Here is a 26,411-nt window from a genome sequence, read left to right on the forward strand (position 1 = left end):
GCAGGGTGGTGACGAGGAGAGTCTCTTCCCCTGCAGGGCGGTGAGGGGGAGAGTGTCCTCCCCCGTAGGGCAGTGACGGGGAAAGTCTTCTCCCCCATAGGGTGGTGACGAGGAGAGTCTCTTCCCCTGCAGGGCGGTGAGGGGGAGAGTCTCCTCCCCGTAGGGCAGTGATGGGGAAAGTCTCCTACCCCATAGGGTGGTGAGGGGGAGAGTGTCCTCCCCGTAGGGTGGTGAGGGGGAGAGTCTCCTCCCCATAGGGCGGTGAGGGGGAGAGTGTCCTCCCCCGCAGGGCGGTGAGGGGGAAAGTGTCCTCCCCCGCAGGGTGGTGAGGGGGAGAGTCTCCTCCCCATAGGGCGGTGACGGGGAAAGTCTCCTACCCCATAGGGCGGTGAGGGGGAAAGTGTCCTCCCCCGCAGGGTGGTGAGGGGGAGAGTCTCCTCTCCTTGGGCAGTGAGGGAGAGAGTGTCCTCCCCTGCAGGGTGGTGAGGGGGAGAGGCAGCCTGGTTCAACCTCTAAGTCACAGAGCCTCAGAATTGGAGACTGAAATTCCTTTATTCTCCAAACTGTGAAGAAATTCCAGTGGTGGCTTAAACCTCATACTTGAATTCTCACGTGACAGAAGGCAATACCATAGAAACCAAATGCTCACAATGGAGAATAGATGTCTATGCACCATTCGTTCAGATAAATTATTTTCCCCCCTCAATAAAGAGGAATAATGGTGAAAATGTCTTTAACAATGTCTTTATTGTTTTTTAAAAACAATGTTTGACACAAATCAATTTACAGCAGCCACAAAACAGTTCATTTCCTTGTGCTGGGTCTACTCTCCCATCACGCACTCGTCACTGCTGGAGCTTTGGGGAGGGTTTTACTACATCATTTTTCTAACGGCCCTTAATGCCACAAGACACAGAAGACGGAGTGAAACCTAAGATACCGTTGAGTTCCCCTCTTTTCTACTCTTCCCCTTTCACCACTGTGATGTGCAGAATTCTGACTCAGGAGATGCCACTCACAAATTTTTAATCATAAAGGTTTCTAAATGGCTCCGAGCATCTTCCACTCACTTTCTTAGAACTCGTTTCTGTTGATCTGTAAAGATAGCAGCTACTGTTTGAATTAGATCTTTCTTTCTTAATCTTCTGAAAGAAAGGTCAATATGTAATGCTTCCTCCCCTGGGAGTGGGACCTCCAGCCATCGCCCTGGTCTGCGGACTGCTGTGGTCAGTGCCATCCAGTACCCACAGCTCAGCCAGCTCCCTGGGCGATGACCCATACAGGCTGCACTTGGTTTAACTCGTTGTGCTGTCTGGAAATTCATGAACAAGAGCTCACATTTTCATTTCACACCAGGGCCCGCAGATTATGCAGCCGGTCATGCCTGCAGCGTCACCAACAAATCCCTGAGCCCTGGAAGCATGAGCTACCTCAGGACTACATGGGAAGAGAAAGCACCTGTGCTGCGCAGGCGCCATGCTGCGCACTGACGCTGCAGCTGAGCGGGACAAAAGTGCTCGCCCTCACGGCAGCGCAGGGCCACCTGGACTCATTCTGTCCCAGGGGTCACAAGCAACAGCTTGCCACTCTTTTCTAAGACAAAGTCTTCCCCCAGCCACAAGTAAGCCACCTGGCTGCCTATGCTCTCTATGGTCTTCTGCATCCTCTGAGCCAGAGGGGCCCCCTCCCAGGACATCTCACGCTCAGTCTGCCTCCCATCTTGTTATGAAGGATCAACTCTCTGTGCTGCCAGGCCAAACGCTCGTCTGGGTGTGAGATCGTGGGCCCGTCACCCACAGCAGCCACTGTTCCCTTCCTTCTGGAACACCGCTGATATACAGGCTAGAGGTACATTCTTGCCTAAAATAGACCCCCAACTCCTCTCTCATTTCTTGATTACCTTGGAGTGTGTAGCAAAAATAACCAAAAGAATTGTGAATATCTGCTGCCTAAACTTCCTCTCCTCCCATTCTCTGATGAACCCACTTCAATCAGGCATTTTCTTCAAAACACCAGCACTCCACTTTGTCAAGACTGCCAACGACCCAAACAACGTCACATCCAATGATCAAGTCTCAGTTTCCGTGTTTCTCAGATGTTCCCCAGCACTGCACACAGTTGCTCACTCATTCCTTTTGCAACTCTGACTTCCCTTGGCCTCCGGGAGGCCCCACCCTCAGCTCAAGGCCCCAGCCTTGGCGGCTCTGCCTCCTTCTGCATGGACACTTGCAGGCCTGGTCAAAGTGTCCAGGCACATAAGCTTTAAATGGCATTTGTGATGACTCACAAATTTAGGTCCCAAACTATGTCATGTACATCAGACTTATCCATCAACTAACTTGCCATCTCCCCGAGATTTCCACTAGGCATCTCAAACTTCACACGTGCTAAGCAGAATCCTGGTTTCTCCGACTACACCTTCTCTTCCTGCCGCTTCCCCCTATCAACAATTGGTAAATACACTTTTCCAGGTGTTTGGGCCAAAATCTGTGGTGTTATTCATGCTTCCTGTCCTCTTACTCCTCACATTCAATCTAATGACAAACCCTGGAACCTCTACTTTCTAATCTCTCTCAAATCTGACCACTTTCAATGCTTCCACACCTAGCAATGTCCCCACTACCTGTGTCCTGGACCCCTGGGAGCATTCCTCTTATGTGATGGCCCTGTTCCCCTTCTTGCTACAATACAACTTATTCTCTACCTGACAATCAGACAGATTCTATCCCAATGTGTGTGAAATTTTGTTCCTTTTCTGCTTAAACACTTCTCACCTCTTTTAAAATTGCATCCCAAATCCTCCCTGTGCCCACATGCCCAGTGTGATCTGGGCTCTGAACCCCTCCCCCACCATGCTTCAACCCCTCGGCCTTCTCGCCACTGCCTGAGTCCACCAAACACAGTTCTGCCTCCAGGCCTTGGTGATTGCTGTCTCCTCTCCCAGAACACTCTTCTCCCAGATATCAAGGTGGCCCTCTCCTCACCTCTGCTGGGTCTCTCCTAAGATGCCACCCTGCCAGGCCATTCTTTTGGCAGAGATAAGGACAAAGACCGGCGGAGCAGCCTTTGATGGGCACCTGCCGGGCAGGGTGGCTGCCACCATCTCCTGGAGGTTTGGGGCCAGAGGAGAGAAACTGCCCACGACCAGGCGTAGCTGCTTGGATTCCTGATCCTGCCCTGAATCTAGAAATGTGACCTTTCACTTCAATGTCTGGGAAAGAATTCACCTGCGGAGGGGGTGGATCTTGTCCATTTCAGTCCCTTTCCAACTTACAGGACACAATGTGCAAAGTTTGAGCAGTTCAACTTTCCTTGTGTTGGACAGCATAACCTACAAATTCAGACAGTAAGGTCCGCATATATTTCAAAATGGGCCTGGCCACTTGTAATCCATATAATTATCTGAACCTTAGCTTTCTTCCAACAGTAAAATGGGAAAAGCAGCATTGTGAAGATTATGCAAGATACAGCATGATAAAGTATTTTGTACAAACATGTTAGTGTTGTTACGTGAAATGAACTGTTCAAAGTCACCCGTCTGGGCTCAGTTATCTTATTCATAAAGATGATCTTCCAGTCCAAAAATGCTTTCATCCTTTAGTGAAATTGATATGTAGTTTAGGTTTGTTCTGATGGACTGATAACCTGACGTTAAGCCCATTTAAAAGGTCTGTCCTTCTAGTCTCTGATAAATATCCACCCTCATCCTCTGTCCCACATGCACCCACATCTTTCAATACTGAGGACAAATTTCACCTCCTCTGTTAGTTTTTTTCTCTTAACACTTTACATAAGAAATCTCTGTTCCTGCATTTTTCCTGTGCACTTTGTCACTTCTTCTAACACAACACATTTTAAAATTCAACCTTGGGTGTTCATATATTGATAGTACAATGCTCCTTGAGCACAGAGAACTACCCTCCTGCTTTCTGTATCCCCACAGGCCCCACTAGTACTTCCTAAGTAAGAGATACTCGCTGAACAGCTAATAAAACACTGGAGAGCATCATCAAGCCCATTTACATATTGCAATAGAAGAAACGGCGGTTTGTGTCCTTCCTTCAAATAGCAAATAGTGTAACGTAATTTAATAGCACAATTAAGGAGTAAGTCTCATGAGAAATGTGCTTCCTCAGTAGCCTCTATCAATATCAAAGCTGAGTTAAGGGAGGGAATTAGCTCAACAAATGTACAAAAACAGACCCTTTAGGGAAAACACTAAATGGGAAACTGGAAAAGAAAGACTACTCAGTGAAAAGTTCTCAGAATGCTTAAAGGGAGACCATTGAAAATGTTGTCAGTGATGAAAAATAGACTAGAAATAGAAAGCAATGTCAGTGATAGAAAAATGAATTCTTACAGTGGGAAGGCATTTCATAATTGACATCATGCTTTTTTACACAAATTAGCTGAACTGAAACGAATAACGTGCCTATTAATTAGGGCAGACTTGGGGGGTTTGAACAGAGAAAGGATAGAGAGGTGTGTGTTATAGGGAAGCTATAATTGTGAGAAGAGGTTTTTATGCACATGATAACCATAATGGTTAAGGTTTTTGTGCACGTATTAACCAAAATGGCGCTATTTACAAAATTGTGGTTGTAATTAATTATAATGTAATTTGCAAAGTAAGTGCTTCCCAAGCATGCAGTGGTGTGGAATCTTTTCTCTGACCCTTATTCTTGCTGAATAAAAACATTTAAATTCTTATTTTCTGAAGAATTTATATCCTTCCTTTCTCCATAATGGGTTTAACATAGATAACCCACCAAATATATACACAATGACTATATCGCAATCTTTAAAAGATGGCTCCCTGGCTGGTTGGCTCAACAGTAGAGCACTGGCCCGGTATGTGGAAGTCTCGGGTTCATTCCTGGTCAGGACACACAGGAGAAGTGACCATCTGCTTCTCTACCCCTTCCCCATCTCTTTCTCTCTCTCTCCTCCCATAGCCATGGCTTGAATGGTTTGAGCAAGTAGGCCCTAGATGCTAAGGATGGCTCCACAGCCTCACCTCAGGTGCTAAAATAGCTTGGTTGCCAAGCAATGGAGCAGCAGCCCCAGATGGGCAGAACATCTCCTGGTAGGGGGTAGATCCTGGTAGGGGTGCATGCGGAAGTCTGTCTCTCTGCCTCCCCATCTCTCACCCTCTCACTTAATAAAAAAAAAAAATGAATGAGTACATGAGAAAAAAAATTGGGCTGGAAAAAGTATGATAAGGGAAGGAGAAGTCAGCAGAAGTCTACTGACCCAAAGGCCTACACTTACTGTAGGCAAAGGCACCAGCAGTTCTCCTGGGTGCATAAAATGAGACAAAGCAAGTTATCTACAGAAACACAGGTGTCCCCTGTGGAGACGAGAGAGACCACTTCAGAGGATGGCTGACTGAGAGGATGCTGTGCAAATACAGGAACAGAGTCTCAGGGTAAATAAAACAGCGAGTTTCACAGGATTCTTACTTGTGAGGCTGACTAGTAGACTGCATAATCAGTGCTTTAGCACACAGAGAGCTGGGTCAGGCACCTTGCTTATTGCAGGGTAAAACTGAAAATATTTATATCTAGGTGAAGAGGGCATCATTTATCTTTCTGGAAGCTGATGCAAATTTCTTCTTGAGTTTTAAACAGCAACAAAGTAAGAGATTATATGAACAAGTCACTTGGCGAGGAGCTATACCTGGTTGCTGGGTTGAGTGGAGACCCATAGCTTTACTAAGTTATATATGCTGAAAACTGCAATGGAACTGTCTTATAAAAAATTAAGAGGTTTAATCACAAAAGAATCCCAAGTGGAAAGCCAAAACTCTGAGAGAGGGCCTGTGATACACCTCAGAAAGCTATGAGACCCTATGAAGTAAGGAACTTTAAGCCTTCATACTTGCATCCACAGATGTGACCACAATCATTTTATACCAGATGTTTAAAGTGGAAGCTATCTATACTGTCCCACAAAAGGGACCTCAGCAAGCCCTTGAATAAATTACTACATTAAATTATGTTAGATTCGAGTAAATATTACTGTTATGAAAAAGAAAAGGCTTAAAATAAGGGAAGCTTGATCATTTTAAGTTATCAGCCATAATGAACCACAGGCAAGAAAACTTGACTAATCTTATAAAATGAGCCCGAAGTTGGAGAATAATAAGTATTAAATGAATTAATTTTTGAGAATTGCTATGACTTTCCTATCTGTATTCTGTAACCATTATTTCTCTTCCATACAATCACTAATTGAGGTTTCCCTGGTAAATCAATTCCTAAGTCACGGTCTAATAACTAAATTAATAGAGCTTTATCACCTCCGAAATACAGACATTATCTACTCTCCAGTAACCTATGGACACTGCAGAGATCGTCTATTGTCCTTTGACACATCTCAACATCTTGTTTAAATCTCCCCCAACCGCAATCATTCTATGTGAAGAAAACTGGTAACCACATGCGGAGGGCTTTAGTCTCTGAAACAACCATGATGCACAATGCACTGCAATAATAATATTCAAGAGGGAGAACACATTGGCCTCCTGAGGCCAGGGATTGGCCTTTCCCTGTCACCTCTGTGTCCCCAGCACCAAGTACAGTCCCTGCCTGGCACACAGCAAGTATTTACAAACATCTGTTGAATGCATAAATGGAAGAGATGAACATGGGAAGGCCTGATACATGTTAGCTAGCCACATACATAACTTCATTCTCACAGTCATGCTATGATTAAGAGTGAAATTATCCACATTTTATATAAAAGTGATACACCAACATGCTAAATGACCTCCCCAGAGTAAATCACAGAACCTGGGCCAGCCCAACTCGCAGTCTCTAGCCATGGCTCCAGTTTCTCTACTTGTACTCCATGCAAGGTGCCAAAGGGACATTCATAGATATTCCCCAATAGTGGGGTGGGTGAGGAATGCTACCTGATGGACAATGTATTCAACTCCCAGTGAATCTTACTGCATCACAGCATCAGAAAAGACTTTAACGGAAAGGAACCCTGATAACTTTAATCCTGACAAATTGTATCCCTAACTGATCCTACTTTGGAGCTCATTGAAGGACATCTGTCTTCAGGAGACTGTGGTGCTGCCTAGGGCAGCGTGGAACAAGCCATACGAGGTCATGCTGTTGCCCAAGGCTGCCACTCCAGAATGCCATCAAGAGATGCACCTGATAACAATAAGAGACTGTGCTGCTTTGGGAAAATTTGATCTTTCTGGATTTCTTATTCAGCATCACTTAAGTGAAGGTCTAAGGCAAAAGAACTTATATGGTCACATCTACCTTTAAAATTCAAAGCTTCCCTACTGCTCAGTCTCTCTGGCTAAAGTTACTCAAGTGGATTTGTAGACACAAGTGAGTTGTCAATTTAAAAATCAGCTATGTTCTTAAAATTTTAAAACCAGCTGTTTGAAACTCAGAAATGATTTTCTCACAGAAACAATGGTAGACACAATTTCCAAATCAATCCATGATTATCAAATCAATCAATAATCCAGCAAATACTGCACTACAAGGTGGTGGCAGAAGTAGGTTTACAGTTGTGAGTACAAGAGTTCGTTACCCTACATTTAGTCACCAAGCACTGGCCCTGGTTGCCTGGCTCAGTGGTAGAGTGTCGGCTCAGTGTGTATGGATGTTTCAGTTTTGATTACTGATCAGGGCACACAGGAGAAGCGCCCATCTGCTTCTCTTCTCTACCTCTCCCCCTCTCGCTTCTCTCTTTCTCTCTCTCTCTCTTCTCCTCCCCTCCTGCATCCATGGTTTGATTAGAGCAAGTTGGCCCCGGGCACTGAGGATGGCTCCATGGCCTCTACCTCAGGTGCTAAAAAATAGCGATGGTTGCAATGAAGCAAGGACCCCGGATGCGCAGAGCACTGCCCCCTAGTCACAAGCACCAACTCATCAACTGTGAGCTACAAGCAGAGAAAGAAAAAATGTTGGCAAGGTACAGAAGGGATTCCTTGGTGGGGAAGGGGAAGGAAATGGTAAAGAGATGTGGACAATTGTTTTCAAAGCAGATAATTATTAAGTAGGATAAAGGGTGAGTCATGCTAGCAGGTTAAAGAGAGTAGAAGATACAATTCAGGGAATACATATAGTATAAGATAACCTTAAATATACTACACATCACTTCTCTATAATTCAGACCTACATAGTTAGCAGCAAATAGAAACCAAACATTTAACACATATTTAACCAAATACCTACTAATATTTGTCTTTGCTGGGTGCTATGACTGATTAAAGAAAATGAATACGACGTAGCTGCTACATTTTACAACTCTTTGTTTACAATTTCATTTTTCTGCTTGTTTGAAACTTCAGACACAATGGTTTCACAAAGTGGTATGTTTCCTGATTAAGAACTCAGGTTTGAGGTCAACTTTCTGGAGGTTAAATGGCAGGGCTGTCATTTACCTCTTCTTAGCTTCCCCATCTGTAAAACGGTGATAACGACTCCATTGTCGTGGAGCTGAGTGGGAATGAGCCACGTTCATAAACAAACGGTGGTTAGAACAATGTCTGGCATAGAATAAGTGCTCGAAAAAATACTTGCTATGATTAGTATACTTGTATATATTATAAAATCCACAGCCAACAACACTTATTGAATGTTCTCTGTATACTGTTGAGTAAAAAAAAAAATAGGGTACAGAATAGTATGTATAGTAGTCTATTTTAAGGAAAAAAAAGTATACATACTTGAATGTATACCATTCACATGTGGCCAAAGTAGGTGCTATGCATATGTTTACACAAGTGGAGTGTATCCGTAGAAGGATCCACAAGAAACTAGGTACTAAAGCGTAAGAGAATTTCATTCTTCTCCGTAAACCCTCATATACTTCTAGAATTTTGTCCCACGCCATGCTATCATTCACTGTGTTTTTTTAAATATTCGTTAAACAATTTTTTTTTGTGGCTCTCAAGCAGGGAATAAAATTGGTAGTCATCAATTCAATCCTACCTTTATTTAAAAAGTTAATCCAAAACTCATCCACTAAATCACCTAATCCCAATTAAATGAGAACGAGGGATAGCAAACTCAGATGACTTTGTTCTCTTCCAAACCATCTCAAATTAAAAACTGGAACCAGTCAATGCTGACGTCCTCTAATTTAAACATGGGAACTTATTACATTGATTTGTGTTGGTCCCCTAAGACACTTAATACTTTTACAGAAACAGTAAATCAATTAGCTACAAAAAAATTATAATAATAAATGTTTAGGAGGGTTAGTAAACTAATTTAATTTGCTCAATAACATATGCCTTCTTGTTTTGATTATTTATATACAAGTCATATGTTACATATAAGAAAGAATTACATATTAGAATCCAAGTGTGTTAATTTGATGCTATAAAGCATCCTGACTTCTGGCTAACTAGCTGAAAAAATTAACTTTGTAATGAGGCACAAAATGGGTAATTGCTAAAACACTGAATTTTTCACTTTTTGGAAATATAGTCCAAAATTCAAAGGTAAGGCAACTCATGTTTCTTACATTTCTGACGATACAAAACAAAGAGAGAACTTTATTTCCAATAATTTTATAATCTCATTAAGATGTACAGTGTATATGTATATCCTCTGGGGAGGGGAAAAAAAAGAAAACAAAATGCCAACAAGACAAACCGACTCAACAATCCCAAACAGACATCTGTTTTGTTTTCTCACATCTTAATAGCCTGGCTATTTTAGATACAAATATTTGTTTTGCTGACAAATGTTTCCAAAATGCGAGTGAAAACTGTTTCACTGAAATAGTTTGTGTTTGAGTTGAACAAATGGTGAATTTTCCCAAGTCCAAGAGGCATTTGTGAAAATGAGGAAGTATGGTCTAAGATTTTTAAAACCGCTCACTCGCCACAACGCAGGACTCCAGGTGCCTGCTATTGCAAACCTAGCATCATGTCTGTAGTGAAGGCATATAGGCATGTTAGGTAGTCTAGATGAGGCCCAAATTCCTTGTATTTACAGGGAAGACCGCAGCAGTTTAGTTTTTCATCCTGTCACACTGCATTTCTGTGAGAGCCCAGCATTCTCCTGCAACTCCGCACAAGAATGTTCCCCTGTTTTCAGGCGCTTTGCTCTACTTTCGGGGCCTTGGCAAGGATCAAAGAAGCAGAGGGAACAAATGGTTTCCCATGCATATTGAATTCCCTCTTATACCGACTTTTCCTCTGTCACTTGAAATTCAATATTGGCAAGATTCCCGTACATCACCTTAACCAGTAAATCGTCTGCACGCAGTCGGAGCATGAAAAGGTAGATTTCAACAGCAAGTTTTTTGTAAAGAATTCAAATGAACAAATTGGATGAAAAATGAACCTTTTAGTGGTATCTATACTAAAACTCACTACTAACCAAACTAGCTTTTACTTTACATTAACCTGAAATGTTTTATTTATCATTTACTTTTTTCTCTGACTGCTTTGCATTGTTTAAAAAATACAATTTTAGAGGTGAATAGTCCTTTCCTAAGAATTTGGGCTCAAAATTCTTGATTAACTTAATAATACCTAACATTTATTGAGCATTTAAGAGCTATGTACCAAGTTTTCCTAATCTGTAGAATGGGAACAAACAGTACTGGCTTTATGGGTACATGACTGCAAATAATGTAAACCTCTAAAAACAACAATTGTATTATTACTATGTATTATTATTATACTTGTCCTAATTATAATGAGATGTTCTAAGAGATTTTAGACAAGAAATATGTTTTCAAAACAAATTATTTAAATATAGCAAAGTAATTAAATTACAAAAGAGTGTTCATATTTTGAGTATATACATGAGTCATATGATACAAAATATTTTTAAATGGCTCAAGTACTCTAGAAAAATGAATTTAAAATTTCCTTTATGACAATTACTTTCAAGTGGTAAAATTATTGTTATTACTTCTTGGAGAAAAAATTAATTCAGTTATTCTGGTAATAATATGCTTTAAGATTTTAGGGTTGAGTACAAGGACATAATATACTCCTTATATGTCAGGGGCTAAGAGATGATAATGTGTGTTCAGTTATTAGCACAAAGGAAAAATGTCCTGAAATGTTTTCTTTTTTTTAACATTTATGTTTTTAAACATAGAATTAAAGCATTGACTTTGTAAAGAATTATAAACACACAATACAATATAAAGATAGTGTAATACAGAATTTTACACTTGAAACCTAAATAATTTTATTAATCAATGTAACTCCAATAAATATAATTTAAAATAAATGTTTGTTTTGAAATTTAAAAAAAATTAAAATTTATCATTTAAAAATTAAAGTAATTATAGATTCAATTTTGATATTAATGTCTTATAGTTTAAGAAAAAAAGTTGATTCTTACTGAAAATTTTTTTCCCACATAGTAGAATTTGAATGTAACGTGGAATACCCTTTTCCCAGAAAGTACACAGAAAGCCATTTAATTGGGAAGATATGAATGACACGGCTACTGTCACAAATGATATCTACTGTATAACATCAAATTTCTGAGATTTTTTCCCCAGTAAAATGTTTATAAATATATACCTCCTTACAAGGGAATGTTTCAATGATAGTGAAAATAAAAATATTTTGAAATAAATGAAAATGAAAATAATACCTATTGAATTTTTGTGGGATGCAACAAAAGTAATGCTTACAGGGAACTTTATAGCATTGAATGCACATATTAAAAAAAAAACCTTTTCAGTCAATCCTCTAAGCTTCAACCTCTAAAAAACTAGAAAAAGAAGAGAAAATTAAATGAGAAGTAATCAGAATAAATTTAATAAAGAGCAGAAAATTCAATAAAATTAAGAGAAAAATATAGAAAAAAATCAATGAAACCAAAAGTTGGCTCTTTTACAAGATCAATAAAATTGATAGGCCCTGGCCGGTTGGCTCAGCGGTAGAGCGTCGGCCTGGCGTGCAGGAGTCCCGGGTTCAATTCCCGGCCAGGGCACACAGGAGAGGCGCCCATCTGCTTCTCCACCCCTCCCCCTCTCCTTCCTCTCTCTCTCTTCCCCTCCCGCAGCCGAGGCTCCACTGGAGCAAAGATGGTCCGGGCGCTGGAGATGGCTCTGTGGCCTCTGCCTCAGGCGCTAGAATGGCTCTGGATGCAACAGAGCGATGCCCCAGAGGGGCAGAACATCGCCCCCTGGTGGGCATGCCGGGTGGATCCCGGTCGGGCGCATGCGGGAGTCTGTCTGACTGCCTCCCCGTTTCCAGCTTCGGAAAAATGAAAAAAAAAAAAAATTGATAAAGCTGTTGCTAGGCTAACCAAAACAAAAAGAAGACACAAATATTCATATTAAAACTGAAAGAAGGGCTATCACTAGCGATCTCATAGATATTAAAAGGCTAATAAAGAAATCTTATGAACAACTCTGTGCCCACACATTTTATAATCTAATGAAATGGACCACACCTTGAAAGACAACTTATTAAGACTCACACAATGAAAAACATCATCTTAATAGGCTTAATCTATTAAAGAAATTGAATGAATAATTAATCTTGTAAAACATAAAGAACTAGGCCTCGATGGGTTTACTTGTGATTTCTGATTTCTACCAAGTATTTAGGGAACAAAAAATACTAATTTTCAACAATCTCGTCCAGAAAACTGGTGCAGAGGAAACAGTTCCTAACTTAGTCTACGCAGTCAGCATTACCCGAATACCAAAACCAGAAAAAGACAAGAAAAAAAACTACAGACCACTAGATCTCATGAAAATAGACTCTAATGTCCTTAATACAATATTAGCAGAACTAACTCCAATAATGTATAAGAAGAATTATACACCATGACCAAGTGGGATTTGTTCTAGGTATGAAAAGCTGGCTCAACATTTGGAAATCAATTAATGCAATCCATTACATCAACAGGCTAAAGAAGAAAAATCATATGATTATATCAACAGATTTCAGAAAAGGCATTCCTGATAAAAACTCAGTAAACCAGGACTAGAGAAGAACTTCAAGTTGATTGAAAATAAAATCTACAAAGAACCTACAGCTAACATCATACTTAACAGTGAGAAACCAGATGTTTTCTCTCAGATTAGAAACAAGGCGAGGATGCCTCTTACCATTCCTACTCAACAATGTACTGGAATTCCTAGCTAACGCAATTAGACAAAATGGAAATAAAAGATATTCAGACTTGGAAAATAACACAAAACTGTATTTACAGATGGCATAACTATGTAAGAAATATCAAAGGATCAACAAAAAACTCCTCAAACAAGTAAGTTATTAGAGAAAGGTGGTAGCAAAAAAACAATTAGTTTCCCATATACCTGCAATGAACATCAGAATTTGGTATTAAAAACACAACACCATTTACATTAGCATCAAAAGAAAGAAAAAAACAAATCTAAAAAAGTACAAGATCTATATAAAAAACTACAAAACTGATGAGAAAAATAAAAATCTAAATTAATAGAGATATTCCATGTACATGGATAGAAAAGTTTAATATTGTCAACATTCAACCTGTCAGTTCTTCTAAACTTGATCTATCGAGTTAATGCAATTCCAATCAAAATCCCAATAAGTTACTTGGTGGATACTGATAAGCTGATTCTAAAGCTGATTTACATGGAAAAGCAAAAGACCCATAATAGCCAACATGTTAATGAAGAACAAAATCAGAGGACTGACACTATTCAACTTAAAGACTTATTGTGAAGATCCAGTAATCTAGACAGCATGGTACTGGCAAAAGAATAGGCATATAGATCAATGCAACAGAATAGAGAGGCAAGAAGCAGACCCACGTGAGTCTAGTTCACTGAGCTTTGACAAAGGAGCAAAGGCACGCCAATGGAGCAAAACCAGCCTTTTCAACCAATGACGCTATGACAACTGGGTATCCACATGCAATAAGTGAATCTAGACATTGACCTTACACTTTTCACAAAAATGAACTAAAAATAGATCAGAGACCTAAATGTAAAATGCAAAACTTTTAGATTATAACACAGGAAAAAATGCTATGGCATGGCAATAAGCTTTTAGATACAAAACTAAAAGCATGTTCCATAAAAAAGAAAAAAATCTGTAAACCAGACTTCAAATTAAAACCTTCTGTCCTGCAAAAGATACAGCTAAGAGGGTGAAAAGACAAGCCACAGATGAGGAGAAAGTATTTGCTAAACGCACATCTGATAAAGAACTTATACCCAAAATATACTAACAACTCTTTAAACTCAGCAATAAGAAAACAACCTGATTAAAAAGTGGGCAAAAGGTCTGAATAGACACTTCACCAAAGAAGAAAAACAGATGTCAAATAAGCATATGAAAATATACTCATCCTTTTTCATTAGTGAAATGTAAATTCAAACAACTACATGCTACTACACAGCTATTAGTGTGGCCAAAATCTGAAATAGTGACATTCTCAAATGCTGGCAAGGATGTAGAGTAATAGGAACTCTCATTCTTTCGCTGGTGGGAGTACAAAATGGTACATCCACTTTGAAAGACAATTTGGCAGTTTCTTACAAAATTAAGCTTACTATATATACAATACAGTCCAGCAGTCACACTCCTAGGTATTTACCCAAATGAACTAAAACATGTCCATACAAAAACCTGCACACAAATGTTTATAGTAGTTTTATTTATAATCCCCAAAATCGGAAACAACCAAAATGTCCTTCAATTGGGAGCGGGGAGGTTGGCATTTCTAGTTGAAGAGTAAGCATAAATTTCTTGAATCTAAAAAATAAACTAAAATGTTGCTGAATGACCAGATAAACCTTACTGTGTTTCTCAAGGAAGATGGATTATTACATATCTCCAGGTGATGTAAATTTTATTTTATTAAGATAGGCAAAACATAGCTAACAAACTCATTTTTAAAAATAAATGCAAAGGAGCCCTGGCCGGTTGGCTCAGCGGTAGAGCGTCGGCCTGGTGTGCGGGGGGATCCGGGTTCGATTCCCGGCCAGGGCACATAGGAGAAGCGTCCATTTGCTTCTCCACACCCCCCCCTCCTTCCTCTCTGTCTCTCTCTTCCCCTCCCGCAGCCAAGGTTCCATTGGAGCAAAGATGGCCCGGGCGCTGGGGATGGCTCCTTGGCCTCTGCCCCAGGCGCTAGAGTGGCTCTGGTCGCGGCAGAGCGACGCCCCGGAGGGGCAGAGTATCGCCCCCTGGTGGGCAGAGCGTCACCCCTGGTGGGTATGCCGGGTGGATCCCGGTGGGGCGCATGCGGGAGTCTGTCTCTCCCCATTTCCAGCTTCAGAAAAATATAAAAAATAAAAATAAAAAATACAAAAAAATAAAATAAATGCAAAGGATTTGAAAATTGCTAAGAGAATAGATCTTAAAAGTTCTCATTACAAGAAAAAAACATCTGCATGTGCAATCTCAGATATTAACTAAACTGTGGAGATCTATGCAAATTTTAAGTCATTATATTGTAAACCCAAAACTAATATAATGTTGTCAATTCCAGCTCAACAAAAATAAACAAAAATGAATGCAAATATACTTTTAGTTTTTAAAATGAATTAAATATTTGAAATTACACTCTCATATTCAAGCTTTGTTATTTTTAATGTATTACATGTGCCTTTCCAAAAGAGAATATAGCTTTCAATATTTAGTTACAAACACATTAAAATAATTGTTGAGCTTATGATTCATGAGGAGGTACACGTTTATAAAACACTGCATAATGGCAGAGACTAAAAGATAACTATTCTTTATGTAAATTTAAAAATGCACAACAAACAAAAAAAAACCCCAAATGAGCTCTTATGTGTTTGCCCTAAAGAAACCTTACAAAGTTATCTTTATATGTTCATTCTGACATAGTAATTCTATGAACAACACAGTAACAGATTCTATAAGTATGTATTCATCTGAACTGCACAAGTCCATGAAGCTGGACGGCAGCATCCCGGTCACACATAGATCAGATCATGACTAGAGTCTCACTTCCCATCAGAAAATACTGACTTTAAAGACACTAGACCAGCGGTTCTCAACCTGTGGGTCGCGACCCCGGCAGGGGTCGAACGACCAAAACACAGGGGTCGCCTAAAGCCATATTTTATAAATATGTATTTTCCGATGGCTTTAGGTGACCCCTGTGTTTTGGTCGTTCGACCCCCGCTGGGGTCACGACCCACAGGTTGAGAATCGCTGCACTAGACTGATTAAAAGAAAAAAAAAATCTAGAATTATTTCAATAAAAATAGACATGTTTCAACTTTTTATTTCTAGTTCAAAACAAAAACATTAGATTATATGTACTAAATATAAGGTCTACCGGAAAGTTCTGTCCGTATTTGGAATAAAACAAAATACAAATTTTTCTTACCGTCAATAAACTTTATTAAATAATATATTTCCACACCAATCCTATCTTCCGAATATGGTCCAAAATGGTTTGCTGAGCTGAATTAAGCCTTTCTGCGATCTCCAATGTTGTCAGAAAAGGATCTTGCTCCAACATGGTCTTAACAACATCGTCATCGATCAAAGATGGTCGCCCAGAACGTGGCTTATCAGAAAGGTTGAAATCACCTGTTTCGAATTTTTCGAACCATCTTCTGCATGTCCTATCAGAAACTGTACCTTCACCAAACACTTTCAATAAATTTCCACATGCTTCTGTAGCATTTCTTCCTTGTTGAAATTCGTATACAATACAGTGGCGTAAATGAACTTTATCAGTAGCCATGGGTACACTATCGCTTCACACATAAGACTAACGTGAATCAACTTTGTTTTAGTTAATTTGCTACGTCAGTATGTATACATTAAGTGATAAAAATAGAGAGACACACATGCGCCAAATAAACATGTGTTTACGTGTCGAAACTTGTTGTGATAGAAACGGACAGAACTTTCCGGTAGACCTTATAATTCCTTCTAATTCTTTGACAAATTTATTATGTACCAACAAAACTTCCTTTTAATCAAGAAGGTCAAGTCTACAATTTGATATATGTTTAGAAAGGAAGGTTAGCACCAAAAAAAACTAAGGCTAAATCCACAGTCTTACCGAAAATGTAAAAAAAAAAAAACCCAAATCCAAAAACCCAGACTAAATATTCCTTAAATTTTTTTTACAGTAATCCACATTTCTTTTCAACATGGAAACTCACTGAACTTTCCACTTCTAACTATGCAACACTAGCACAGCTTATCTATACACATTCGTTTTAGTGGGAAGTGGTGAATATAAGAAATCAGAAAAATATTATTTTCTCCCAAGTTCAAGTCATTCCTATTCTGTAGCCATAAAGCTACTAAAATTGAAATAAGTACCTAAAACACTAAGCATTTATTCAAATAAAACCTAAAACAGCTCATTCAATCTGAAAATCATACATAACTTTTAGAAATTATAATTTTGCAGTTTCCCAAGTGGCATGGTTTTGTGCCAAGTCAGCCCCACTCTTTACATGGAGTCCCCTGTGCAAACAAAATTCACTTTAAACAATGTCAAATTTCAGAGAAAAACTTTTATGATATGACTAAATTTTTTTTTTCCAAAGGCTCTAATCAACCTAAATTTAAAAAGCATAAATAAATCTCCACTACTTTGTTTAATATATTTCTCACAACCAAAATGCCATGAATCGAGTAAAATTATTCTGCCGTCTCCTTTTCTCATTCCGTTACCTCACAGACCCTAGTGAGTTTCTCCACTTCTCATTCATACAGCTATCTTCATTTCAAAATTTCAAGACCCCTTTAAGTCCAGAGGGTTCATGTGAACATATGAGATCTTTCTAAAGTTGGGAACAAGCCATTATTTTTCCTCATGAAGTTTATGAAAGTAGGGAGAAAAAGTCCCTACAAATTTCTACAATAAATTCAATTTCTCTATAACAAAGTTTATCTTGAATGAGATTATATAGATGTGGACTTTAAAAGAAAGAAGAGATAGTTACAGTACTACGTTATGGGATACTGTAGTTATACATGTAAAGTGAGTGAAGAATATTCTATCAAGCTAGATTTTAAAATAATAAAGGTATATAGAATATAATGATCAAAGATAAAAGTGTTTAGAGTTGGGATGTGCTGCAGAAGAAATATTTGCAGTTACTTAGAACACAAGTTTAGGAACGATATTAACTTCCTACTCTGGAAAAAAAGTGTTTGCATGCATTTAATAGAGAAGTTAGAACAGAGATGTTTTGGGGGGAATCACTGCTGATGATTACAGAATAATGTGATAGTTCACATTAAATTAAATTAGCATCTTTACCTAAATCATTTTTGTGTGTGTAGGACAACCACCCAGAATTAATACTCTGAGAAAAATGTCATATAAGTGAGTTTTTCAGTAAAAAACCATTTTAATGTGACTTGTAGCAACAGAGTGGGCTTTGGCTCTAGAAATAAAAGGCAAAGGGAGAAAACTGTCTGCCTCTTGGAGGATAACAGATCACCTCACAACCCATGAATGGAGAGATTACATTTTTATGTAAAGACAAGGATGAAGAAGTAGAAAAACGCTAGTAGGAAAACTCCTAGGGATGGAGAGGGCTCATCAAGGGTTGTGCAGAAGTGTGGAACATGCCCACTCTCACACACACTGTTACGAAGTCATAGCAGGCATGCGTGGGAAAGGGTCGAACAGGGGAATTGCCATTTTCTATCACCAACCCTTTGGTGCTATTTGATTTTTTTGGAAAACATTAAATAGTGATGATACACATTAAATTCAAGGTGATGTCACTTATTTTCATATTCAATGTGAGCAAATTACAGTGAAGAATTATAGTTATTTATAAGTATGCATCTAAAAAGCTGTATATATCTTGAAAATTGTGTATTTGTAATTAAACAAAGTCTCTATTTCATGTGTTTTTGAAATTTACATACTTTATAATAAATTTTTAACAAATCAAAATGGAGTCAATGCCATGACCATGCTGCTTGATTTATACGTAAGTTTGCCAACATTTGCCAGAACTCTGCAACCACTGCAGGAATATATGACTGTGAAAAAATGCATACAAACCACCAGAAATACAGCCTGCAGAACCAATAAAATGCACATAATTACCTGCTGTGGGATCTGTAACAGCTTGGCTGGTGATGCCAGATGGTGGTTCTTGAAGCTGGTAGGTGGCATTTGTAGAAGGCGTGGTTGGGCTGGTGTTGCTGCTCGTCATATAATGTGCCGGATATGGTGAGCTGTTATAATACTGTGCGTACTGACCCTGGCCGAAACTGGGGTAAGATGGATAGTCCTACCAAATAAAACCACACAAGAATCATCTGTCAGATCATGGCTGCTTATTTCTTACATTTCAAAGTAGAGCTGCACATAGATGTGTGGTTCCAAATTAACATAGGAGCACACAGGCACACGCTGACTGACGTGCTCAGACTTGTAGACAAATTTTATGTAAGATCAGATACACTCTTCATATTTTTTCTGTGCCATGATACAATAGTAGGTAAAATTAAACCAACCCCAAAACCTAACAACTTACCATATCAGCCTACCAAAGAGATTTTAAAAGGGAAAAAAACTATTAAAAGGTTTAGCAAAGCTCTCAGTGCATTATAAACAGATCTTTCTTCATATATGAAAATCATCTGTTGCATTTTTAAAATTTTAGAAGTTAAATTGGCTTTTAAAATTACCTGCTGTGAACTGTTAAATCCAGAGGAGTTCGTGAGTGAATTATTTCCTGTATATAATCCTGATGATGTTGTAAAACTACTACCTAAAACAAAATGAAGAGAAATATGGTTGACTAAGCATGTGCCCATAGGAAATTATTACTTAGACAAAACAGACTTGGAGTTCACTGCAAATGCCTTTGGTTTCTCTTCAAAACCAGAATCCACTGCCATGGCTACAATTTCATTTTCTTTCTTTCTTTAATTTTTATTTATTGATTTTTAGAATAAGAGAGAAAGGGAAAAAGAGAGAGAACACTGATTTGTTGTTCCACTTATTTATGCATTCATTGGTTGTCTTTTTGTATGTGCCCTGGCCAGGGATCAAACCCTCAACTTTGGCTTATTTGTACAACACTCTAACCAACTGAGCTACCCAAATAAGGTTAAAATTTCATTTTCTTAAAATGCTTGACAATTTCAGTTTTACTCTATTACAAAGAATTAAAAAGTAAAGAGGTTTAAGTTTGTCAAGACATAAATAACATATATAAAGTATGAATGAAATTATACATTTGTGCAAAAATATTAGACACTAAGGTTTCCACTTCAATTAGAAGAACACAACAGGATTTTTTCACATCTTTATATTAAGTATGCTTAATAAAATGATGGGACAAGATTAGATGATCTTAAGAGTTCTTGCAAGCTCTAAAATTATGTTGCTATTTCCAAGAACTTAGAGTGCATGTACATTATAATGCCCACTGAAAAAAACTGATTATTTCATTTTACAGAAGAGTGGTAACACTTGAACTATTTAATAAAACAAAGATCAGAAAGGAACATGATCAATGTTTTACTGTTACACATTCTATCAAGGTAACAGTCTACACACTGAATATCTACATGTGCTCACTATGCAGCATACAAACCCAAAAGCAAATCTTAGTTTTGTCGCTCGCTTTATTTAGCATCTTCTTGTTAAATTATTCAAAGAAATAAAATACTAATTTTGATGATCACTGGCAAAGATTTTTGAAAAGACAAGATCAGTGATTGGCAACTATCCTATATGAAAGAGGTCATCCATACACTGCAAAATGGGAATTTAAATAGGCACATTTCTGTTGGGCTATTTGGTCAATGATTAAGAAATTTTCTATAACATTTAACCCAGCAATGTTATTACCAGTCATTTACTCTAAGAAAAAAACATGGATCTATACTAAGAGATACTTAGCAAAGATGTTCTTTAGTGTAGTTCCTAATAACAGAATATAGAAGGCATTCCCAAGATTTTCATAGGTGTTAATCAGAAATGAAAACTCTATAAAGCTGTTTAAATGGTATCTTAATGACATTCAGTGACATGGGGAAAATTTTTCACACTATATTATTAAAATAAACACTAAAATAAAACATTTTTGGTGAGTTTGTTAGAAATATTTTTAAAAGCATAAAACATTTTTCTTTTATTTTCTTTATTAAATTTATTGGGATGGAATTGGTTAATAAGATTATATAGGTTGCAAGTGTACAATTCTGTGAACCATGATCAGTATGTTGTATTGGTGCCCATCACCTAAAGTCAAATCTTTTGTCCATATATTTTACCCCTTTTACCACCTCCTCATTGCCCTTTTCTCAGGTTATCACCATACTGTTGTCTGTGTCTAAAAGCTTAAAACCTTTATTAAAACCATAAAAATCTCAGAAATGTTATCTATGGAGAAGTAGAATCATTGTTCACATAATATTCATAAAGCCAATATACATTTTTAAATTTTGTACTCAGATACTGTGTTACTTTTGTCAACAGAATACCCATTTAAAAAATAAAATTTTTATGGCAAATGATGGTAAAGGCAATAAATATGTTGACAGTTCAAAGAGTAAGTCTTCAATGTGAATGAGCTATTCACAGATGTCTCCCAGGTATGATGTGGTAGCTAACATAAGCCATTTACTTGTTGCTGAACATTAAGTGCTGGCTAAAGAGTCAGAAAACAAGGAGTTTCCAGTTGATCACTTATGAGCTGTTTGGACTTTGGACAAATCACCTAATAACTCTAAGATATAATTTCCCTATTGGCAAGAACTCTACTTTGTAGGGTTTCTTAAACAGATCAAATGAGGTAATGTTTTGGAAAGCACAATCAACAATCTATAGTATCAACAAACCTTAGGAACCGTTACTGTTTATTCCTGCAAACATTTCTAACATTCTCCACTGTATTTACATATCTTTTCTCTTTTTTTACTTTCCCAAACTAGATAAACATGACTTAATCTCTTTGCATGTCTAAAATTCTTTTTCTATAAAGTTCAAGCATCTCTGAACTTTGAAAACGAGGCCCAAGGGTTTGTTATTTTCATTAAGAAGAGAAAATATTTCCCAAGATTGCTTTAAATTTAGTTATCCCCCAGATTCATATCTGAGGTTTTTTCATTTGTATCTTTTAGGAATACCAACTGTTCAAAATCCCCAAAACACCCATCACAGATAAGCACAGAGCTATCACATGGCTAATACCTGCTCTGCCATGAACGATGGGGCCCTGGTAGACAAGATCCCCACATTAATGCTCATTTTCATGTGGCAATCTCATACTTCTTATCATATTAAACACTGGGCTCAGTGAGAACTACATGGGGATAAAAATATGACTAAGACAAGGTCTTGGACCTCAGAGGACTTATTGGGATGACAGTTTTGTTTTGTTTTTATAAACATTGGACCTCATAGGCATATGACTCACACTTGATATATTTATGTACCAGTGAACAATTAATATTGATATTATATATAAAGTAAACTTATTAATGAGCTTTTTTTTTAATTTCTGGAAGAACTTTTTTTTTTTGGCTAGGGGTATGACTATCAATGCTTTTTTAAAAACTTTATTATATACATTTCATAGGAAAAATTACTTCGAGTTATGACTTGTAGTTTCATTTAAACTATACATTTTTAGGTTATGACTTGCTACATACATTTATACTGTACATTTTTGAATAATAAATACTGACCTCAATAATCCCTATACACCAAGAAAATGAATAAGACATAGAATATATTTTTTAAATGGATGTTTTCATTCCCTAAGCTATTCCCTGGAACAAAGTAGAAAAGACCATAGAAGCTGTATTGGCACATACGGGCCACTGAGGTACGACCAAGTAAATCACAGCTCAGTACTCCAAATGGTACCCAAGTGACTTCCCAGACTTAGCGCTACTTCCAAGACTGCACATTAGCTGGGACTCAACATAAGCTATATTCATTTGCTGGCTGGCTGTAGGCTGAATTCCGTTCCATTTAGCATGCTGAGCAGGCGTTTAATGGCACTCAGTGGCCAGGGAGACTTAATGCAACTTCCAAAAGGATCTAACTTACTTCAGGGAGAGGGGTACACACTGGAGAATCAGGCTCAGGCAATATTAATTTTTCACCACCGGAGCCGCCTGCCTGCCTTCACACGGGACTCAGGCACAGAGAGCTGCTAACATTCAGTCCGGGCCACCAGCACTGGGTGCCTGTGACAGCCTCCTCTCCCGAGCTCCTGCCCATCTCTGACTCTCCAGTTCATTTCTCCACAAAGAGGATGACACACTTTCTCCAATGGGCACAGCTCATCTTCTTATTCCCCTACTTTACAAAGTAACCACAAGTGGGTCCCGACTGCCCTTGGTAAAATCCGAACTCCTTACCAGGGCTTCCTTATTAGGCTCCTGGTCTGGCCCCAGTTTCTCTCTTGGGCTGCTTTGATCTCTTCCCAGGAACCCCAGCTCCAACCCCAGCCCACCCAGATACACATCCCAACACCAGTGAAGTGACATGTGGTTCTCTTAGGGCTACTTCCGCCCCTCTTCCTCCCTCCCACTGCAGCCTGGTTAATTTCTTATCAGCTGCACAATTCAGTATGCATGAGAAACTTCTTTCCTCAGAAAGACTTCCCTGTATTCCCATCTTCTCTCCTTTCCTCCTAAGCCTGATTACTGAATCAATCAATTTATCTATCTCTTCATATGTATTTATTATATATTTACATATATATAACTTGCTAATCAGTATTTAAGCTAATTTGTACTAATTAATAACTCAATAGCTAATACAAATTAACTAATCCTAATTATATTTAATTAGTCCTTTCCTTATCAAATAGCCTAAAAAGAAACTCTAAAGGTTATATCAACAATTGGATATTTGTAGACAAACCATACAAATATGCCCAGAATACAAAATATAATAAAACTGTTAATATCCACTGAGTGCTTACTATATGTCAGGAGTGTGTACCTCTTGTATATGCTTTATCTGTACTCCATACCCAATATTATAGAAAGTATTCATAGTGCCATTTTGTAGATAAGGAAACAGAGCATTAGGCTAAGATAATGTGGCTTCCGTGGGGTGGGAGTGAAAGTCAAATGTAGCCCCGCCTGGCTTTAGAGTCTACACAACGCTCTCTCAAGCCCTCCTACCTCTTCTTCTTCTTCTTCTTCTTTTTTTTTTTTTTAAGTGAGAGGCATAGAGGCAGACTTCCGCATGCACCAGGATCTGGCTCCACCCAGCAAGCCCCCTACCTGGTGAGGCTCTGCCCATCTGGGGCTGTTGCTCTACTGCTCTGCAACTGAGCTATTTTAGTGCTTGAGCGAGGCTATGGAGCCATCCTCAGGACCAGGGGCCAACTTGCTTAAACTATTCGAGCCATGGCTGCGGGAGGGGAAGAGAGAGAGAAGAGAGAGGGTGGAGAAGCAGATGGTTGTTTCTCCTGTGTGCCCTGACCGAAAATCAAACCCAGGACTTCTACACATTGGGCCAACACTCTACTGCTGAGCCAACAGGCCAGGGCCTCCTCCTACCTATTCTATACTGCTTTATGGGATGTTCTGAAATTCACTAATGTGTTCTTTTCTATAGGACTAACAACCGCATACTGGGAGCACAGTAGAAGTGACAAGAACAAATAATAATACTTCAAACTTATTGAGTGGTGAGTCTGAGCCAGACTCAAATATAAGTATTTCCCATGTTACAGCTCACTGAGCCTTCACAACCACCCCATGACATGACATAGGCACTATTACATCCCATTTTACAGGTGAACAAAGTACCCAAGAGGAGAAGCAACTGTGGCAAATGGGACTCGATCCCAGGACATCTAGATTCAGAGTCAAAACTCTCAGTCTCCACAGTACACTGCCTCCCAAAGTAATTAAGGGATTTTTTATGTTAATATTTTATTTTAACCTACATACTATGCAGACGGCTAACCAACGGCCATAGAGCCATTAGGAGGCACTTGTTAAAAGGCACCTATCAGGGCTTTTCCACAGACAAAGGAGCCATCATCCTGTGGAGGTGGGAAGGAGAGGATGTGACCTGAAAATCCACAGGCTTCCCAAACACCTGCAGAGCCTGACTTGTAGTTCCACTGTGTGCTAGCACCAACTTACTAGGTGTTTTAGCAACTGCTTCAAAAACACATAACCAGAATATGCTTTCTTTTTCCACTGAGAAAGTAATCACACGTATCAGCACATACAGAATGGAAGCTTCTCAGGGACAGTTGGAGGGGTTTTCTTTGGTCCTGAAGCCAGGATCAGGCTGTTAAGGGTTAGAGGGTCCCACTTTGGCAGCTGATCTGATGCTAATTTGGTGCCCATACCACCAGGTAAATTTCACTGACATTTAGACCACCACAGAGCAAAGGCAAAATAGTGATGACAACGTTTTCCTGAGAAACCTTCCATGTGCGGCTGCGAGCCCACGTCCTGGTCTGTGCTGGCCCAGCACGAGGAGCGCGTTTCTGTATAAGGCCGCCATCACCCTGCTCAACGCACAGGGGAGAAAAGGCAAGACATAGCCAGGAAAACAGACTCCTCTTTCCACCAGGATCAACCCATTGAGAGCTTCTGTTGGATTTTTGAGTCTTCACTTACAACTTTAGGTCCCAGATAATTAGGCTTATAATTCAGAAGTCTTTTATCAAAATCATAGAAAAGTCTTTTCCTTCCTAGAGACAAATGACTTTACATGAAAACTCACCTTTCGATAAATAAAAATATTTTATAATAAAATGTTTTACATTTTATGTAACATTATATCATGAAACTTCCCCAAGTAAAAATAATTCCTACTTAGAATCTGTTATTACTCAATTAAGGAATCTGGCAGAGATGGGTTCCAGTGAAGCTCCAATAATACCCAGTGTATCCTTCTTGGTAGAGCCTGAATTAAATCATGCTCCAAGCAGGATGGCTATGGGAATACCTTCCTACCCATTAGTTAAAAGGAAAAAATCAGCCCTGGCTGGTTGGCTTAGTGGTAGAGCATCAGCTCGGCCTGTAGATGTCCTGGGTTCGATTTCCTGTCAAGGCACACAAGAGAAGTGACCATCTGTTTCTCCCCCCCCCCCCCCACCCTCCCCTCTCTGTCCCTCTCTCTCTATCTTCCTCTCCCACAGCCATGGCTCTATTCATTTGAGTGCACTGGCCCTGGGTGCTGAGGCTCTGTGGAGCCTCCATCTCAGGGGCTAAAAATAGCAGTTGTGAGCATGGGCCCAGACTGGCAGAGCACTGGCCTCAGATGGGGGTTGCCAGGTGTATCCCAGTCAAAAGTGCATGTGGGAGTCTATCTCCCTGCCTCTCACTTGGAAAATAATGAAAAAATAAATTAAAAAATCTTGATTTAAATAGTTTATAATTGTAAAAAATCATAGCCATACTTCTTCCTTGGGCAAGAGGGGAGATCCTGATTTCCAGAACAAAACACTGGAAAAGTCTCCTTTTAGAATATCCCAAAGTGAAA

At 39.0% G+C, this 26,411-nt stretch overlaps 1 protein-coding gene across 15 annotated transcripts in view; it reads right to left on the minus strand.

Annotated features, from left to right (window-relative positions):
• The window catches only part of EYA1 (EYA transcriptional coactivator and phosphatase 1), a 333,576-nt gene that overhangs the window by 87,707 nt on the left and 219,458 nt on the right, over positions 1-26,411 (minus strand). For all 15 annotated transcript variants that reach the window (XM_066266297.1, XM_066266301.1, XM_066266303.1 and 12 more), the window contains 2 exons: positions 19,616-19,698; positions 19,029-19,215 (listed from right to left, as the gene is read on the minus strand). In XM_066266297.1, coding sequence (XP_066122394.1) covers positions 19,029-19,215; positions 19,616-19,698 — 270 coding nt within the window. The remainder of the gene's footprint in view (positions 1-19,028; positions 19,216-19,615; positions 19,699-26,411) is intronic.

The sequence above is a fragment of the Saccopteryx bilineata genome, chromosome 3 (genome assembly GCF_036850765.1).
Source record: "Saccopteryx bilineata isolate mSacBil1 chromosome 3, mSacBil1_pri_phased_curated, whole genome shotgun sequence".
Classification (NCBI taxonomy): Eukaryota; Metazoa; Chordata; class Mammalia; order Chiroptera; family Emballonuridae; genus Saccopteryx; species Saccopteryx bilineata.